Raw genomic sequence first — 12,546 nt, 5'->3', positions numbered from 1 at the left:
CGTGTGCCGTAGCCTTGAAATGGAAATAATTCTGTTTTGCAATAGTTTCTAAACGTAATTGAAATCTGAACTGAGATTCGCTGCTTTTCAATGTTTTTTCGAATGCTTTTTATATTCTTCATTTATCAAAACACGAATTACATTTAACTTGTTCGATGTGCAGAGATACGACACGATGAGCAAATGTTGAGTTGCGCGGCTCCGGTCACACCTTTTTCTCTGCTAATCTTGTCTGGCAGCTCTTGTTTATGTTTGTTTATCGTTCCGCTTTCGGGGTATACATTTGGCTTGCTTGCTACAATCATGGATAGCATCATCGTCGGCAGTCCGCTGTTTTCCGAACCAAAGCTAATCGAGCTGGTGAAACGGAAACCTTTACTATGGAACCACAAAGATCCCTACTACAACAACAGGAAGCTGGAAAAGGACTGTTGGGCGGAAATAAGCGATCTGCTGGAAACGGACAGTGAGTATTACCGCTTGGAGCGTTCCCCCGGGCATACGTTTGCTAACTTGGTTTGCTTCCTTTGCTCCCGCTTTAGTTGAAATGTGTAAGAAAAAGTGGCAAGGTCTGCGCAACCAGTACCGGCGGGAGCTTTTGCGAACGAAAAATTCCAAGTGGAAACATTACCAGCGCTTGAGCTTCCTTGCGGAAGTTTTAACCTCCAAAGCGAAGTCACGCAGCGGCCATTCCGAAGGGGAAGACGATGGTAAGTGCTGGACCGCTGGTTTTGCTCTCACCCACCTTTACTAATAGAACGTGCATTTTTTTCTTCTTCTGAAGATCCAATCCGCATTGAGCGGTCCGACACGCCGATGGAACAGAATAGCTCGTTCATGGAGGAACTGTACGACTCACCCTATTCGAATGGAGTAGTGGCCAAAGAAGAACCGAAGGAGACAGCACACACGATCCCACCGGCGGTTGGCAATGTTGCCCATAACAGTAATTATTACTTTGCGCTTAGTTTAGTGGAGTTGTTGAATGCCATTCCGAAGCGAAACCAACTGGCCGCCCGAATAGCTATCCTGTCCAAGATCAATGAGTTTCCTACAGAGCATGAAGAGGTTGGGCAAGGAGATATTAATAACTTTTCGTGAATGTGCAGAAAGGTTCACATCCTGCATGAGGATGAGACGTGTACCCATGGGGGTATTTTAAATCAAGTTATAGTTTTAGGAATTTATTGCGTAGGAATGTCGTGCATATATCACTCGTTTTTACCCTGGTCCTTGCACTGTGCGTTTGGTGTCTGCGTGCCGACATTGGAAACGAAATTATTTTACCTTATTGAACATTAAATTACAAGCTAATAAACATTTTATTGAACTAGTAACTGTACATAGAGAAGAAACCCAACACACTATATCTCTTACTAAGTATCACTAAGAGGTTTTATTGTATTGGTTTAGCTTTTAGATTGCGATCAAAGCAAATTATTAATATGTACAAAATTGCGTTAACAAGCCGTTCATGCCGCGTTCGCTCATCTCCTACTATCAACCAGTTTTCAGTCTATCGACAGTGCCTCTTTGCAGCAAAAATGCAACTCGCTTTATATGTCCTGTCCTGCCGCGTCCTTTGCCTGCCTGAAAGATGGGCGCTTTCTAGGCAACTTGGTGCGGCACCAATGCTCTGCCCTGCTGACCACCTTCAGCGTGCGCACGCTTGTATTGCTAACGAGGTGTGTGTCACTAAATTAACAGTTCGTTAAGAAAAATCCACATGTTTTCCGGATACCCTTTTTCGTTTCATACATTTTTACGCAAGTGTAAGACCGCATTTACGTATTGCGTGATAGATTGATGGCAAAAACTAAACGATTTTAACGATTTTAAACTAAACAAAAAAGGTGCCATTAGTTAGCTTGTGTAGTTGAGAAGGCCGAATAAAACCTCCACTGATAAAGAATAAATTACATCTGGCACCCGGGGGGCTCGATATGGATTTGTAACCCACTAGAGCAACTGTGTGCGGGAAAAAAGGGTTCTCGGGATCCCGTCTTCTCCTCCGGTAGCAAGAACACGCAAACAAATATGGATCATTACCTGAGCCTGAGTGCAAATGGTTGCGTGGTTTGATTTTGGATTTCTTCTTTTTTTTTCTCCATCTACTGTCACCGATGGGATCCTTAGTACCGCGCGCAATGGTACACCGGACAACGCAAGGAACGAAAGGATTGAATGGGGCTGGTGGTGGTGATGCGCACAGAAAAGGAAGTTAGGACGCGTACACTCGCACACACACACACACACCCTTTACGTAAAGTGGAACTTAAACTGGAAGGGTGACCCGTGGTGGAAGTGGTGGAACGGATTGCCCCCACCGAACCCGTTCCGGCCCGCCTCCGGATCGAGCGGATCCTGGCCGGCGTCAAACTGTCGCCGCTTTTCCGGATCCGTCAGCACCTCCTTCGCCGCCGCCACGTCGATAAACTTCTTCTCCGCCATCTTCTTCTGGTCGCCCTGGTAGTTGTCCGGGTGCCACTTTTGGGCCGCCTTCCGGTACGCCTTCACAATTTCCTGCTTGGTGGCGGTTCGCTTCACGCCGAGAATTTTGTAATAGTCGCGCCGTTCCGCCTGCTTCTGAACGCGCTGCGCATGCTCGATGCCATCCTTCGCCCGCTGCAGATTGTCGTTGATCTCGAGCGCCTCCCGGTACTGGGCGATGGCTTCGTCGTACATTTCCGCCCCGATCAGGGCCTCGGCCCGGTCGCACATCACCTCCGGGTCGGGGTAGATATCGAGCGCCTCCCGGCACCGGACGACCGCATCCGTGAACTCCTCCTCCTTCACCAGACAGCTGCACAGCAGCTGCTTGCCATTGTACACGATCATCGGTACGTCCGGTTCCAGCTTGATTAGCTTCTCGCCGCCCGCCACACAGTCCTTGTACCGTTGCTCTTCCCGTGCCGTCTGCGCATCCACGTACACCTTGTCCACCTTCTTAATCTTCTTGTAGAACGGGAAGCAATCCTTGTGCTCGGGGTCGAGCTTCAGACACTCGCGGATCTCCTTCAGCGCCGCACCGGAGTCGCCGATATCGTACAGGATGCGGGCCAGCTTGTTGTACCCGTCGGTGCTGTCGTGCGACAGCCGGTTGACGGAGCGGAAATCACTGACCGCTGCCATCCGGTCGCCGATGCGCAGGTACATCTGGGCGCGGGACTCCCGGATCGGTACCGACCACGGGCACACCTCGAGCAGCTGGCTGAGCAGCGCGATGGCGGTGGTGAAATCGCCCCGCTCCATCAGATCCACGCACAGGACCCACTGGTCGCGGGCAGGGCCGATCCGGCTGAAGTGCATGTTCGCTTCCGCGTTGTGCGGATCGAACCGCAGCACGTTGATCAGATCGAGCTCGGCGTTGTCGAAGTCGCCCATCTTCAGGTACACGGAGCCGCGCTGGGCCCGGGCCGCCGTAAAGTCTGGCTTCAGCTCGAGCACGCGCGAAAAATCGCTGATGGCAAACTTGGCCTTGCCGAGGGCGAAGTAAACTGTGCCACGCTTAAAGTACGTCAAGTAATTGCTCGGGTCGCCTTCTGCAGAAAGAGAAAACGGAAAACGGACAGAAAGATGCGAAGCATCGGTGAGAAAACACGAACACGGTAACGTATTATATTTGAAGATTAGATAGGTTAGTCGCTTATCATTGCAAACCATCATCATCATCGAATCGGCGCGGGTCTTTCATCGTCGGATGACCCAAAAGTAATTAAAACGACACGTCACTTGAGGCAGACAGTGTGTGTGTGTGTGCACATAGAGCAAGAAAATCGGTACGTGTCTGATGCTGATTTGCTCCTATCAAGCTTCGCTTGATAAGTGCTATCACACACCCCGAGAGTGTGAATGTACTTGTTACAACACCGAAAGCACTTTTCACTTGTGCAAATAATCAAAATTTTCAAAACAAACTAGGGTAATTCAAACTCAACACTACCAGCTGTGCAAACGTTGCTAGAAAGTATAAGCGTTTACAAAAAAAGGCTTTTACACACACACTCTCTACATAACTGCAACTCGGTTGCATTCCAGCGCAATCAGCTGACGAAGAAACGTGCGTGTCTGCAAGGTAAACAATGAAGGAGCAGCAGCTCCCTTTGTTTTCAATCAACCGCGACAAGAACTTAACCGACCTGACCGCGAAAATGATGATGGTCACAAGCAGCCCACTTACCGACAGCTGCATGATAGTGCGTTAGCGCGTCCGACAGTTGACCCCGGGCTAGGAAGTCTCGGCCGATTTCTAGATGCCGATCGATTTCGGCCTGTGTGGCAGTTTCGGCACCTGGAAATGGAAAACAATAATAACGATTAGGTTCAGCATGCACACACACGTACGTTCGCAGTTGCTTTGAGCCTTCAATGGGAGGGCGCCAGTAGTGGCATTTAGGGGTGGCTCTGTTTGGCTGCTGTAGGACACGTCAGTGCCTACTCTTGTACACACCACACGGTGCAGAAACACCGTTGCGTGGGAACGGACTTCTGGCTCCCCCCTCCACTGGGGCACATTTAACACGTACCTTCGAAGAACAGTTCTATTAATAGGAAGAGCAGGACGGTTCCCAACCTCCGGCTATCGGCCAGCTGTGATGAATCGTGAATATTTAATAACATGCTGAGCCTGTGTTTTCTCCGTCCTAAACCCGTTCAATATTCTTCTTCCGCCCAGCGGGACTGCAGAAGTTAACCGGGAAAGTCCCGTATCACGAATTTGTGGGGAACCAGAGACACGCACACACAGACACACACGCCGACACGTACACACAGAGACTGCTATGTTTGATATGTTTCGGCTGGAAAACGTTCACTGTCTCGCTGCCTTACGAGAGTGTTTTGAGATCTTCTGCATTACACCGTTCGCAAATTACAGATGCTCCTGCTTTTAGTAATGCACGCGTACTGTATTGTTGCCGAGTTTGCACGTACGTTGTTGTAGCCTTTTTTCATTCCATTCGCACTGGACGTGTTGACATTTTGCCTCGCACTGCGCGTCAGTGACAGCTGAAAATGTGTGTGTTGAACGCTGATTGGTCGGCAAGGAAGGCAGCACAGTGGGGCGGCCGGCAAACGAGCTTGGGTGACAGTTTGTTGTACGATTTTTTATAAAACTTTCTTTGTTTTAATTTTCCAACAATGTTTTGATTAAATTATAAATTTTAAGTTGATGAACGCAATGGTGACGAAACTACAGCGATTCTAAGCGGAAACAAATTCGTTTGAAATTCGGATTCACGGTTAAACGAGTTTGATGAACTTGTGAAACGAGTTTATTAGAACATACTGTCCTTACAAGGTGTTTTTTACTGGCATTGGCATTTTTATAAAAAAAAAGTATTATTTTAAACATTAATTATCAAGAGCCTATTTTAAAATGACGGTTGATGGCGGACGATTTACGTTATGCCCCTAAAAATAATCACTACTTTATGATGTGAATTGAGTTAAAACTTTATTGGTTTTGACACTATTTTACAAACATAGATTAAATGTACAACTTTCTTATTCTGTTCAGCATATAGGATTAGTGTTTGAGTAAGGCGCAAAACTAGAATACGATGGTTGCAGTTACATCTTATCATCCTTGGTGATAATAAGTTCCTGTATACATTCCGCAAAAAAAAACATCCAACCACAACACCTAACGCCCTCATCTATCAAATCCACACTCCAACAGACCTCCGCACCCGGTTTACCACGTGTGCAAACTGTGCGGGTCGCGATTTTCCAGTATTACCTCATCGATGATCGCCCGCACATCGTACGAGATGTCCGTGTTGCGCAAATCGAGCTGCTGGAGTGTTTTATTTTCGTAAACGCGCTGCAGCAACCGTTCCCCCATGGCCGGCGACAGACGGTTCGAGGAGATGTCGAGCCGCTTGATCGTGTCGTTGAAGCGGATCAGCATCAACAGATACTCCTCGATCTGTTCATCTATCGAACAGCAGCTGAGGTTGAGTCTGGGAGAAAAAAGGGGATAAATAACACAGAATAATATTCACTTTGGGTAACCTTGCGGTGGACGGTGGACTTGCTTACTCCTGCAGTGGCATGTAGAACACACTCGTTATGATGAACATAGCACCCTCGGTAAGGATTGGATTGAGTCTCAGATCAAGCTTCTCGATGCGACGATGCCGAAGGCGCCAGGTTAGCTCCTGGACACTTTCTGGAGCTATTTTAAAAAAACAAAGAATTTTTTTAAGGCCTTAACTCGGGAAGTCCGTCGTCTTCGGTTAGTCCGTCGTCTACTTACATAAGAAGTTGTTAGTCAATACGACTTCCCGTATGTTCGGGAACGAGTGCGGCTTGATCGAATCACAGAACGCGCGCAGCCCGATGTCCCCGCAGCGGCAGTGCGGAAACGCGATCGTACGCAGCTGCGGACAGCCCTTCCCGAGGGCCGCACTGATGCGCTTCATCATCGTCGGCTCGAGCTTGCTGCTGTGCAGGCGGAACTCCGTCAGCTCGCCGCACCGTTCCAAGCCCTGCGTCATCAGCTTCACGTCCATCTCGGTGATCGTGGCGCAGCCGAGGAAGAAATTGTGCCCCACATCCTTCACGTCGTACGTTACGCTGATGCGCTGCAGTCGCCGCAAGTTCGCCAGCACGGCGTCCAGCGGCACGTGGTCACTGTTGTCGGACAGCGACGGTTGCAGCCGCTCGAGCCGCAGCTCGCGCACGAATGGCGAACACAGATCGACGATCCGCTTCACGCTCTCCTGGTCGTACTCGTTCGGCTTCAGGTGCTCCACCAGCTCGGCCAGATGCTGCTCGAGGTAGATCCGTATCCACGGCTTCGAGCCGACCTCTATCGGTACGAACGTGCGCCACCGGTGGTGAAAGGCTCGCTTCCAGAAGGCATCGCTGCGGACCCGCGCGCACAGCGTTTCGAGCGGAAAGTTCAGATCGAGCAGATCGAGCAGATACTGGCGATCCTCGCAGAGCGGTAGCTCCCGGAAGTACGGCACCGTCATCCAGTTGTCGGCGATCGCTTTGAGGCAGAGCACCTTCAGCGGTTCCGGCACGTTCAGGTCCCAGTCGAGGTTGATGGCATCGAGCTGGCGGGTTTTGTCGCGATTCAGGTGCCTCGCACACATGTACGCCCGGTACGTGTTGAGGTCAAGCGTGTTGGGATACTTCATGGTGGCCTATGTGCCTTAGTTATGAGGACGATAAACAGCAAGAATAATTTAACTTGATCCCTCTTTTCTTCTTTTTTTCACTGAGAAAGTTTTGTCCCTGTTGTCCGTTCGAAGCGTTCCGACGCACTAAACAATCCGGCGCATCCAGGAGCAATAGACTGGAGAACTACCGGGGTTTGCAGAATTACTTGCTAAGGAGGACGATTGTTTAATCGATACGATGTTTCCACCACCCTCCTCCAGCCGTTTGTACGAAACTTTGCGTTGCCACTTGTTGCACTAGGCCACTATGCGGCGTTCCACTACTAACGTGTAAACCCCCGGCCGTTGCTGTGGCACGGACACAACAAACTGCCGTTTACTGGCGCGCGCGTTTTCTTTCGCCGATATTTCGATGCTCCGTGCTTGCGGAAAACTCGCGCGCTTACGTGTGTTGGCTGCGCGAGGTCCTACCGTGCGCGCAGCAAGTCCATATGTGAGAGAGCACGGGGTCTTTTTTTGTTGCTATTTGCTACAAACTCGCGAGACAACGACGTCTCTACTACTGCGGGGCAGACATGGTAACGCCAGCTGTCTGGCCGCGTCTTGGTACGGTGATGTTCTCAACCGTCCGTGTCAGGCGGGTAGCAGCATCAGCAGCAGCAAGGTTTTTATGTCCGTTTTCTTACTCTAGTTCGAGGTCGGTTTCTCGGTGGCCAACGTTCCTCTCCTGCGCCCTCCCCAGTGGTGTTGATAAACCGAACTTTAATAGCATTTGAACGCGGTGTTGTCAGCGTTGGTAAACATACAACGGCTCGGATCGCCTTCAATCCATAATCCCACATCTTCGAACGAGAACACCATCGCCGCTCAGTGGACGCTCTCGTGGACACGGTGTCGCGTGCAATTTGGCTAAAATTAAATGCCCCCGCCGCCCAGGTTCTTTGTGTGTGTGTGTGTGTGTGTGTGTGTGTGCGTTGTTTGTTACCATTACCCTCCCCGTTCCCCTGTGGTCATCGACAACATTGCGACGGAAATCCGCTTGAAAATTATGACGTCCACCTATCATCCGGCATCATTGGTGCCCCCCTGCGCGTGATCTTTGAGGCGTAGGAGATACACACATCTGTGTTTTTGTTTGTTTTATTGCTGACCGGTCTGGCGTATGGGTTGTGGCGGTCGCAAGCCAACCAGTTAATTTGTTATATACGCTTTCCCATTTGGCACGGGACTGCCAACGGTTTGAAAATGGGTGAGAAAGAGTAAAGTGCGAAAGGGCAGAGTTCGGCGAAAGGGGGCACATTTATTTTTTTTTAACAACACATTAATTTTTTTTCGCGTACGTTCTCACATCTTTGTGTTTAAATGAGGGTGAGGAAATGGGCAAGGCCATTGAAATAATAGTTTATTTATTATTCTCTTTTTTAGATCGTTCGAAATGTTCAAAAATTATCTTCGAATTATTTAGCCGTGGAAACGCTGCAAAGAGCGTAGCAGCGAGAATCAGGCGCGTAAGCTTATATTGGTACGTAGCGTGACCTTCGGACACGAGACGAGGTGGCCGAGAGGTTAAGGCGTTGGACTGCTAATCCAATGTGCTCTGCACGCGTGGGTTCGAATCCCATCCTCGTCGGGCGATGCTTTTTGTTGTTGTGTTTTGTTTAACACACACTGTTCCCAGTGGAACGAAACAGCTGTTGTGGAAGTTGAAAAAGAAAGGAGGGTGGAGTGAGGCTTTGTTTACAATTCGATTGGATTGTGCATTTGTATGTATGTGTGTGTTGCGTGCGTTAAATGTGCAAAGGTGTGCGGAATTTTGTGTGTAGTAGTAGTACTTCTAAGAGGAAGAAGCCAATGCGCAAATCCAGTTTTTTTCTTCTGTTTAGCGATTGTTTGAACAAAATATGGGCCGCTTTTTTTCCTGTTTGTCTATTAGAAAAACACATTAGAAAATGTAACAATAAAATAAATGTATGTTTCCAGTTTGAAACGGGGCGCCGAAGCCACCACATGACGAGGTGGCCGAGAGGTTAAGGCGTTGGACTGCTAATCCAATGTGCTCTGCACGCGTGGGTTCGAATCCCATCCTCGTCGAGCGGAACAAGTTTCTTTTTATACTGTAGATATGTCTTTATATTATTGATGTTTTCTCGTGCGAAAGAAACAACGGAGAATGATGCGGAATGAGGAACACGGTGAAAGAACGACGACGACTATCAACAAACAAATAAACATCTCGTCAGCATGTTTCTCGTGGTATAATCACATGTTGTTATATATGTATATATATATATATTTATTTCTTGTTATATAATATTTTTTGGTATTTATATTCATATATATTCATTCTCTCTTTCTCTTGTTTTGTTTTGCTCCTTGTTTCGAATGAATGATTTTGTTCTATCTTCCCTCCTCCTCCCCCTACACGCACGACCCATCCTACATATCTGCTTTGTTTGCCTATCCTTTTTTTTTTCTTGTGTATCCGTGGATGTGTTTGTGAGCGTATGTCTGTGTTTCGTTTTGCTGCTGTCCATCATCTGTGCGCGATTTTCCCTTGACCGTTTGGGTTGCGGAAAGCCGCCCACATAAGCACACGGACACCAGACATACCCAACCCAACACACCCACCACTCCACGCACATGCATGTCCTCCTTGCGCTGCTATCTTCTTACACACCGAGACGCTTCTATTCTTCATCGGCCGGTGGCGGGTTAAAGGAGTTTTTTGGGTTTCCTTTTGTTTTGTCTCTTCACTTGCATTTTTGTTTGTTTGTTTAGTTTAGCTTCTTCCTATATCAATTTTTCTCCATAAAAGTGGGGTTTTTCTGTATCAGGCTTTTCCCAGTTTTGTATCATATTTTGCTTGTTTGTTTGTTTGTTTGTTTGTTTGTTGTTTTTCTCTTTATATTTCTTTTGCTTTCCGCAAAGGTTTGCGCTTTTTCTCGTCCGCCGCGTACTGTTGCACCTTTAGACACACACACACACACACACACACACACACACACACACACACATATATTCACACACGCATACATACATACACACTCACACGGGGCAGGACGCACCAAAAATCAAAAGTGTGTGGGAAGGGGGACGACAATCTACATATTACGACGCTCAAAGCTCACCTCCAGAGCCTACTGTGAGAAGCTGGTGTCGTGCCGTGTGTCAATGAAAGGTGTGTGTATTTCTCTGTTCCTTCTTCTCTAATTTGTCCCTTATTTTACCAAAAAAAAAAAAAAAAAAACAAAACAAAAAATAGAAACAGCGATTGGATTGCCCATCGACACCCTTCTTGCGTCCCTGCCTCAAACCCGTTCCCGTTCTTTCGCGTTTGCGACCACAACTGTATGTCCCACCCATTTACTGTTGTTACAATTTTCGCTTTTCCTTTTTTTTCTTTTGCATGTGTTGTTTTTTGTTTTGTTTTTGCAGGACGTGGAAGATAAAATTGGAAAATTTATCTGATGAGGGGGAATCTTGGACTACCCCTGGACGCATCGTACTAAAATTTGATTAGCTCTTTTCACCACCCAGTTTGCTTTGTTGTGTTTTGACTGTTTTGTTTTCTTTTAACAGTAAAAGCTTCATCTGATTAAAGGGGGGATTTGTTTTTCTTCAAATATACTTTTATCACACTATACAGTGGCCAAACAGAATGACAGAAGCATTTGAACAAGGAAGTCAAGAAAACGACGCAGTATTACAACAACAAAAACTACACTTACACACACGCGCACAGACACTCATACTCATACAGTCACACCTGTTAGCATATCCTATCGTTCAATTATCATCGGCTCCAAACTATGGAGTGAGAGAGAGAGAGAGAGAGAGAGAGTGTGTGTGAGAGAGAGAGAGAGAGAGAACAATAGCAACAACTGACTTATTTATTTTATCACTTTCACTCCGATTAAGCTCAACCAATCATATACATAGACACGCACATTTCCAAACATTTCCGTACACACATTCACGCACTCAAAAATGCTTCCTAAGTGTAATTCCTAAAAGTAAACATTCTAACTGCATCACACACAGACCCACACACATACACACAATTTGTTAGAAGTATCACAATCATACGCACACACAAACACATCGATGAATTTTAAGGATAGGGAAGAAATGATCGAACGGGACCCCAACCACCAACGAACCTCAAGCAATGGAGGTTTCTCTCTAACGATATCTCTAAAGGTCGGAGCAGATCGGATAAGATTTGGGGAGGGATGGTGGTTTTTGCTTAGGTACACGGTGGGACACATTTTGATTTGCTTCAATTGTTCTCTTTCTCTCGTTCTCTCTCTCTCTCTTCCTCTCTCTTTCTCTCTTTTTCTCTCTTTCTCTCTATTACTCTCTTTCTCTCCCTTTTTTTCTCACTTTCTCTCTCTCTCCCTCTCTCTCTCTCTCCTGCCACTCACGGATATGCTTCTTCACTGAACCGAGAGCTAATTCGATCGAAAATGCACACAAATAGGAGATCACACACACACACACACACACACACACACACACACGCACACGCATCCGACACATACATTGTAATACCTTAAAACAGCGATTTTGACGGCAGGGAGGGGGAAGAAGGGCATACAACATGGCTGCGCTGACGGATCGGATAAACTCTCAGTAGGCGTATGACAAATCCTCCATCGCCAAAGTATCGCGCCATTGTGTGTGTGTGTGTGTGTGTGTGTTTCTGTTCCAAAGCCCAAACTACTAAACCTGCGTCACACTCCGCTCCGGAGGAGAGTTAGATCATGTTTTGCCCCAGCTACTGTAGCACTGTTGTTTTCTTGTGCTTTTTTTGTTGAGGGGTTGTGTACTAAATACTTTGCTTTACTTTTTTGGTTTTGCCTATTTTGTTTGTCTATGTATGTCGTCTTCATTCTCTCTCTCTCGCACTCTCCTTCTTCTTGTGTGTGTATGTAACTGTATTAAATTGGGGACTGTGTGTCTCTCTCTCTCTTTTGCCGCTCGCTTCTGCTTTTACAAATTTCTTAATTTATTTTCTCACTTTTACTTTTTTCCTTATATTTATTTGTATATATCTATATGTATATGTATATATCTATGTATATATGTTTTTGTTTGTTCTGTTTTTGCAATATATTTGCTTGCCCCATTCCCAATTGTATTTGCGTTACGTTTACACACATACTCACACAAATCATCTCTACTGCTGCTTTTGGGTGTATGTGTTTGTTTTGTTTATGTGTTTATGTTTTTTTTTGCTTCATCTAATTGTGTGTGTGTGTTTTTCGCAGTGCTTGGTGGTTTTTCATTAGATGCTTGCGTGTGTATGTTCAACTTTCCCAATCACACAACGCTTACAGCTTACACTCTTTCGTAAACAATAGAAACAAACTTTTTTTCCCCTCCATTTTACAATACGATCCATTTAATTGTTTGT

At 46.7% G+C, this 12,546-nt stretch overlaps 3 protein-coding genes and 2 non-coding genes across 5 annotated transcripts; 3 read left to right on the top strand and 2 right to left on the bottom strand.

The window, feature by feature from the left end:
- The first annotated feature begins 4 nt into the window (after positions 1–4).
- LOC1273217 (transcription factor Adf-1) lies at positions 5–1,355 on the top strand. The gene is made up of 3 exons (XM_312172.5): positions 5–466; positions 543–710; positions 785–1,355. Exons 1-3 carry the CDS (start codon positions 184–186, stop codon positions 1,099–1,101), a joined length of 768 nt encoding a protein of 255 aa, XP_312172.4. The 5' UTR covers positions 5–183; the 3' UTR covers positions 1,102–1,355.
- Positions 1,356–1,373: 18 nt separating this feature from the next.
- Positions 1,374–5,014, bottom strand: LOC1273218 (dnaJ homolog subfamily C member 3). The gene is made up of 3 exons (XM_312173.5): positions 4,527–5,014; positions 4,181–4,291; positions 1,374–3,542 (listed from the first exon to the last, which is right to left on the bottom strand). Exons 1-3 carry the CDS (start codon positions 4,618–4,620, stop codon positions 2,260–2,262), a joined length of 1,488 nt encoding a protein of 495 aa, XP_312173.2. The 5' UTR covers positions 4,621–5,014; the 3' UTR covers positions 1,374–2,259.
- A 415-nt stretch (positions 5,015–5,429) lies between these two features.
- Positions 5,430–7,861, bottom strand: LOC1273219 (dynein regulatory complex subunit 5). The gene is made up of 3 exons (XM_312174.5): positions 6,260–7,861; positions 6,043–6,178; positions 5,430–5,963 (listed from the first exon to the last, which is right to left on the bottom strand). The coding sequence occupies exons 1-3, from the start codon at positions 7,146–7,148 to the stop codon at positions 5,696–5,698; spliced, it is 1,293 nt and encodes a 430-aa protein (XP_312174.4). The 5' UTR covers positions 7,149–7,861; the 3' UTR covers positions 5,430–5,695.
- An 817-nt stretch (positions 7,862–8,678) lies between these two features.
- Trnas-gcu (transfer RNA serine (anticodon GCU)) lies at positions 8,679–8,760 on the top strand. The gene has a single exon. It is a non-coding gene; the product is annotated as a tRNA-Ser (tRNA).
- A 379-nt stretch (positions 8,761–9,139) lies between these two features.
- Trnas-gcu (transfer RNA serine (anticodon GCU)) lies at positions 9,140–9,221 on the top strand. The gene has a single exon. It is a non-coding gene; the product is annotated as a tRNA-Ser (tRNA).
- Positions 9,222–12,546: the final 3,325 nt, after the last annotated feature.

The sequence above is a fragment of the Anopheles gambiae genome, chromosome 2, assembly GCF_943734735.2.
Source record: "Anopheles gambiae chromosome 2, idAnoGambNW_F1_1, whole genome shotgun sequence".
Classification (NCBI taxonomy): Eukaryota; Metazoa; Arthropoda; class Insecta; order Diptera; family Culicidae; genus Anopheles; species Anopheles gambiae.
This window is presented reverse-complemented; position numbering and strand designations above follow the sequence as displayed.